This window comes from Sinocyclocheilus grahami, unplaced genomic scaffold (assembly GCF_001515645.1).
Source record: "Sinocyclocheilus grahami isolate Dianchi unplaced genomic scaffold, SAMN03320097.WGS_v1.1 scaffold478.1, whole genome shotgun sequence".
Taxonomy (NCBI): Eukaryota; Metazoa; Chordata; class Actinopteri; order Cypriniformes; family Cyprinidae; genus Sinocyclocheilus; species Sinocyclocheilus grahami.
The window spans coordinates 655,595-663,101 of record NW_015505657.1 but is presented as its reverse complement, the minus strand read 5'-3'; the positions used below and the strand labels follow the sequence as shown (position 1 = coordinate 663,101).

General features: G+C 34.0%; 1 protein-coding gene across 1 annotated transcript in view; it reads right to left on the bottom strand.

Annotated features, from left to right (window-relative positions):
- Positions 1-275: 275 nt before the first annotated feature.
- LOC107553718 (probable flavin-containing monoamine oxidase A) overlaps positions 276-7,507 on the bottom strand; it is a 48,322-nt gene continuing 41,090 nt past the window's right edge. The window contains exon 12 of the mRNA XM_016236033.1: positions 276-1,765. Within this exon, the coding sequence (XP_016091519.1) occupies positions 1,474-1,765 (292 nt within the window). The 3' untranslated portion in view covers positions 276-1,473. The remainder of the gene's footprint in view (positions 1,766-7,507) is intronic.

The window sequence follows — 7,507 nt, the reverse complement described above, 5'->3', positions numbered from 1 at the left end:
AGGGCGGTTAAACAAATGTTTTGTTTCACTCAGAAAAACGTCACATTACAGAAGTAAAATGGGCATTGTTAATAGATCTTAATTATTGTTCAGTAAGTCAACAAGATTACTTACGAGAATCTTTGTCAACAGTTTTTCGATTTTGTTAAAGATAATGAAGATGAGGCATGATTCATGATTTTATTTTAAACATACCGCTGATGAAAGTATAAGAAAAAAATTACACTGCAAGCTATTATCACTGTTGTTGTTGTTGTTTTTTTTAGAAAAAGAAGTAAAAATCAAAAACACAATATGGATTAAGTGCTTTATTGTGCAATTACATATAAATCAATATTGTGCTCTATGATTTAGCATCAATAACAGATTAGAAATATATTCACTGGCTAACGTAGTGCTTTTCTAAACATATTGTCACAAAATGCGACTGCATAAATGTTATATTAGCTGCAGCTTATAATTTGCGACAAAGTTAACAAACACAGGTGAACATAAACACAACAATTAACAATAAGCAGTCTGTAAATAACATGCAGTACCACCTAATGTAATAATGTAAGTAATATAGTAGGCAAGTATACAGTGAATATTTGTTACTTGTTAATGATGATATTGTATAATGATGTTGTTTCTGGAATATTGTATATGTTAGCATTTAATGTTTATAATTTTTTTTAAACTGTCTGGTTGCAGTTTGGCTTATTATAGTTTTAACACATTTTTACTGACCATATTATTGTTATTAACTAAAACGATGTGGCATAACGAGAGCCATTAAACTAATTTGACATGTTCAAAGAGGCTTTGACAAACTTCAGCGTCCAACATGTTACATTTTCCTAAAAACAACAGAGATTCACATGGAGTTGAAAGGAAGAGTGGCACTTGTGCTTGACAAAAAAACTTCACGTAGCTCATTGTGTGTTTGCTTCACTTCTCTGCTTTGATGTTTCATATTCACGTCACATAACATTTAGTTACAATTATATGAGGCACCAAAAGCAAATTAGAAAATCAAATATGGAAATTTCCCAAGTCAGCTTCATTATTAAGTAAAAGACACAAGAAGTGATTATACTGTAATGATGCTTGATTTTAGAATACTGATACTTAAACTCAACGACGGACGGATTTTACTTTATTAATTCACATTTACTTTGCATGCACGAGTTAAAAAAATGTCTGGGTAAACTTTCTGCACAAACTTGCTGTGCATCTGAAATGCTTCTTTCCTTTTTGGCTGACATCTCCAAGCCCTCTTATTTCTTAACACCTTCCCACCAACCATCTGGCTCTATTCTGGTATGCAACTTTCCATTATCCAATCAAATCCCACTCTGTTTTTTCTTTGAAAATGCTGTTTCATTGAGAAATGCGTTGTAAGTAAATACATGTTACGTAAGTAAAATAGGTCAAGTTGACCTGAATCTGTAAATTACTGTTATTTTAGTTGTGTATTTTAAGGTACACTGGCTAAATCCATTGAAATCCCAATTCTGGTTTGGCCAACAGGTAGGCCGTCACCAGAGCAGCTGCTGTCATTACCACACCGAAGAGATAATAACACTTGGACGACTTGCACTTTGAACCCTTTCTTGGGTCACTGTGTTTCAGGGAAGCTCGCACTGCTTCCAGTTCCTCCCTGGACAGAGAAGAAGGGAACATCTGAGCCAGGACCTCCATAGCCGTCCGCTGACCGGCCTGAATTGCCCCATCAATGTATCCACACCATTGGGTAGCCGTCTCTGTGCCTGCCCAATGAATCCTGACAAAAGAGATGGACAATTAAGAGACAAGACAATTACAAAATGAATCACTAATCATCATTAATCACAATTACAACTTCCTATATACTTTAAAACCACTATGACTGAGTATCAAGACCCGGGATGTGGAAAATGTCAAGGTGACTGGTAAAATAAAGACTTCATGGTTGATGCCTATCAAAATGAATAATGGCTATATTAGTTTGTGCTAATAGCATTCATGAATCTTTAGGTACGTATGCCATTGAACACTCAAAAGACCTTAGACTAAACTATAGTATCTACTACAAAATAAATAAACTATATATATATATATATATATATATATATATATATATATATATATATATATATATATTAATGCAATATTTAGGCTGTATAGTAATCTCTTTTAAGATTTCTGAAACGGACACGGGACTAGAAATATGACAATGAGTTGTGAAACGCTTTACCTAAGATAAAGCATTAAACATCACATTTTAAAATATATTCAAATAGAAAACGGTTATTTTAAATTGTAAAAATATTACTATATTTCCTGTATTTTTGATCAAATAAATGCAGCCTTGGTGAGCATAAAAGAGAATCTTTAAAAAACATTAAAAATGTAACTGAACCCAAACTTTTGAACAATAATTAAATATTTTATTAATAAATTAAAAATGTATATAATTTTACAATTAATTAAAATTATTACTTTACATTATTCAAAGTAATAATTAAAACATAAGTGTAGTAAAATGAATAGCAAAATGTATACTGTAGTTAAAACCGCAAGATTAATCATTTACATTTATGCATTTAGCAGACACTTTTATCCAAAGCGACTTATAAAAGAAAAACAAAAACAAAAGATATTTACTAAACAATTAAATAGCTAGTCCTATTGACTCAATAGCGTGGTTAATTTATGCACATATAAAACAGATCAGAAAACCTCCAGAAGACAATGCACACATTCATGTCTGCTGTGAATTTAACAGAAATAACTTTTAATTGGGTTCTCAAAAATGCTTATCGCTGCATTCAGCAACATATTTCCCATGCAAGACTGTTTCCCATCCACCACGCAGTTTAGTCTTCATGCATTATGGATGCGTGGACTTAGTTGTTCACAAAACCCTGAGGGATATCCTTTACCCACAGTGCTTTTCACCTATGCTCTTTGTCAGTGTGAATCACTAAGACATAAAAGCGGTTTGTTTTCTATTCCACCATCTATGGCAGGCGAGATATGCTCTTCTAACTTTGGAAGTACTGCATCAAAAGAAGCCAGCATACTATCTTAGAGTCTAATCCTACAGTTTTTAAACTTTTCAGGCCAAGTATCACCTTAAAACAAAATCAGAACATCCAAGTACCACCTTTTCATAACATTGCCCCCTCCAGGGTTATTATAGTTAACTAAAACTCAAATCATAAAAAGGATTTGTTACTTGAAATAAAGTAGTAACTAAAACTAAAATTGAACAGAAGACAGATACAGTTTCACCAGCTGAGAAAGATGTATTTCTTCATAAAATGTGTTCATAGAACAGAACTCACTAATTAAACACACTAAATTAACATGTTAAATTGACAGCCCTAATTTTAAAGTATTATAATTTTACAGAACCTTTTTATGTATTACAATGTACTACAGAACTCTCTCGAGACGTCTTGACTGGTCCACCAGAACAGAGTTCTGAAGCATCCCAGTCATTAATTCATGCTTTAGTCCTTTTAATTATTCACATCTAATAGAAATCATTTACATTTTCAGAAGCTACAGTGAGGAAGAATGGATGGAGATTTAATGCATGAAAGAGTCTTGTAGCATCCCAAAGATCAAGAGCTTCAAGATCTCGTCTGTTTCCAAGTGGGTCAAGGACAGATTACAGCCCTCCTTCAGGAAAAGGCTCATCGCCCGCACAGGTACCAGACAAAATGGGAAGTCTGTACATGCCTTTATATGATGAACTCATTCCTCTCCCTGTGGATTTAATTCTATTATGGAAATTTCCCCATGCACTCCAGCCACCGCACACTCTCGCTTTCTCTCTTGCACGCTCTTTCTGTACGTTCTCCTTGGACGAGCATTAGTTCAGCCCAGTCAATCGCTTAACCGGGCCATTTCAAATAGCTTTTGAGATGTTTTCCCCCGAGAGCGCTGTCCTTTTGACATCTAGTCATGCATAGCATGAGTTTTACGACTACAGATGGCTGGAGAAACGAACCTCAACAACCTTCCATGGAATGTGCTGGTTTGATGTGTGTGTCTCCATCATGTAGGTGGGTCTGTTGTGAGACAGATCCTACATACTACTCTCACTTTTATCTTTATCTACAGGTAATGTCTGCTGAAGTCAAGGAGATCTGTGATGAAAGCAATAGTTTACCCCAAAATTAACAATTTTTCATGTCATTCCAAACTTGTATGCTATTATATGTTATATTTAAGGGTGCAATGATTTCTAGTTTTCTCGATGCATCGATTACAAACCCTGATGATGCATATGCATCGATCTTGAAACATGGATTTTTGAATCGTGAATCGTCGATTTCGGACAGTAATCGATATAAAACGCTAAGAATCGAATGAATCGCGATTTCTATAGCGATTCAATGCTTTCAAAATATATACACATTAAATTACTACAAGCACAAATTAATGGAGACCTTGAACAGTGTTCGTGCCCTCGCATCTCTCCTTCACGCGCTACACTATTTACCGCCTGTGACTGTCACAGGATTGCGCTCGCACTCCGTTCGTCTCACTGACACATTTTTTGAGCAGCTGATGTGTGATCTCTCCTTAATACTCGTGGCCTGTAATGCTAAAGTGAAGTAGTTTTAGTTTTTCAATGGCTCTCGGTCATGCCGACGTCATTACCTGAGTAGTCGAAGGCTGCACATTTATTGCATGGATGGAGCAAAAATTTAAGTGTCTAAAGCATACGCACAGTTCCACTGAATGACACGTGTTTTAACAATGTCCTTCAACCGAATGTACGAAGGAAACTGTTAAAATAACCACAGCATTAACAACAAACTTGAAATAAGAGCGCAAGGTTTATCTGTTAATCAGATGCATGAAAGTAGCATTCGTTGCTATAGCAAACAGACATCGGCACGTTTTCTTTCAGAATCATCATTCGCCGATGGAGAGGAAAAGTTAAATACTATATCATTATATTTTAAGAAAATGAGATAAAGAAGTTTTTCGCACTGAAAGAGAAGTGATCTCGCGCTTATAGAACTTGAGACGTGCCAGGCTATATCTGCAGCTAATCTGAATAAAAAGCAGAATGAACTGATGAAAGGTTAAGACAATAAACACAATAAATTAATAAAATTTATGAATGATGCCGTGTTAATTGACATATCATTTATTACAGTACAGAAACTATGACATATATTTTCTACCTTATTCTGTGCAGAAAATTGATTGTTTGTAGTATATAAAACAATCATAAAATTGCCATTAGGAAAAAAATATAGATTACAAATGATTGATTATTGTCCAGCAGTGTATTTGATTTCTTATAGCAAATTCAAAGTAAGAGATAAGAAAAGAATCCCTTGTAATAATAATAATACATATATACATAAAATTATTGTATTTGACATTTCTGTAACTTCTGAAATGATGGACACGCCCCTGGTGTAACAAAATGTTAGCCTATACATAATACTTTTAAAGCTCTTGGCTTACATACATTTCTACATATGCCATGTCATGCTATAGCATCATTAAACTAGCATCCAACAATGCACAAAAGTGTTTGTTTTTTTGGTAACCTATGATACATTATCCTTTCACATACATACATTTCTACTCTCTCTCACACACATACATTCTCCTTTCACATACATACATTAGTACTCTCACACATACATTCTCCTTTCACATACATGCATTTCTACTGTCACACACATACATTATCCTTTCACATACATACATTTCTACCTTTTTTTTGGTATCCATTACTTCCTGTTTAAGCAGGAAGTCACTATCAGACCAGGAAATACATGTGCAAGACTTGCTCAGTGGGGAAGCATTTAAATAATCCTGTGAATGCACTTAAAGAATGCAGAATCAAATTGTTAATCGAAACAAATCAAATTTATTTGTGAATCGAATCGAATTGAATCGTTCTGAATTTGCAAAAATCGTTTTTGAATCGAATCGAAAACCTATAAATCGTGAATTGAAACGATTCGCTGTATACCCAAAGATTCACAGCTCTAATTATATTATATTATATTATATATTATACACTAGTCAACATTTGAAGTGGATCAAAACCTTTCATCAAAGTTGTCCTAAAACCAACAACCAAAATGTGTTCTTGGCTTAGGACAACTTTGATGAACTCACACATACATTATCCTTTCACATACATACATTTCTACTCTCTCTCACACACATACATTCTCCTTTCACATACATACATTAGTACTCTCACACATACATTCTCCTTTCACATACATGCATTTCTACTGTCACACACATACATTATCCTTTCTATATATATATATATATATATATACATATACATACATTATATATATATGTATATATATGTATATGTATATACATATACATATATATATGTATATACATATATATGTATGTATATGTGTATATATATATATATATATATATATTCACACAATTACATTCTCCTTACACATGCAAACATTTCTACTCTCTCACACACATACATTCTCCTTTCACATACATATATTTTTGCTTTCACACACTTACATTCTCCTTTCACATACATACATTTCTACTCTCTCTCACACACATACATTCTCCTTTCACATACATACATTAGTACTCTCACACATACATTCTCCTTTCACATACATGCATTTCTACTGTCACACACATACATTATCCTTTCACATACATACATTTCTACCTTTTTTTTGGTATCCATTACTTCCTGTTTAAGCAGGAAGTCACTATCAGACCAGGAAATACATGTGCAAGACTTGCTCAGTTCTTCCTCACAATTTTACAATGATGCTATTCAAAGTCATCCTGTTTTCTATTCAAGTACATATATATATGGTCAGAATTATTGGCACCCTTGGTAAATATGATCAAAGAAGGCTGTCAAAATAAATCTGCATTGTTAATCATTTTGATCTTTTATTTAAAAAATTCACAAATATCTAACCTTTCATTGGAGAATAAGAATTTAAAATGTATCATTATGACATAAATGTTTTACTCTAATACACATTGGACACAATTAACGGCACCCTTTTATTCAATGCTTTTTGAAACCTTCATTTGGCATAATAACTGCTCTGAGTTTTCTCCTATAATGCCTGATGAGGTTAGAGAGCACCTGACAAGAGATCAGAGACAATTCCTTCTTCCAGAATCTCTCCAGACCCTTCAGATTCCCAGCTCCATGCTGGTGCTTCTGCTCTTCAGTTCACCACGCTCACTTTCTATAGGGTTCAGGTCAGAGGACTGGACTGGCCATAGCAGAAGCTTGGTTTTGTGCTCAGTGAACCATTTTTGTGTTGTTTTTAAGGTTTGTTTTTAGATTATTGTCCTGGAAGATCCAAACATGGCCCATTATAAGTTTTCTAACGGAGTCAGTCACTTTGTGATGTTTTATCTGTTGGCATTTGATAGAATCAAAGATGCCATGTATCTAAACAAGATGTCCAGGACCTCCAGCAGAAATATAGGCCCACAACATTACAAATACAGCAGTATATTTCATTGTACACAT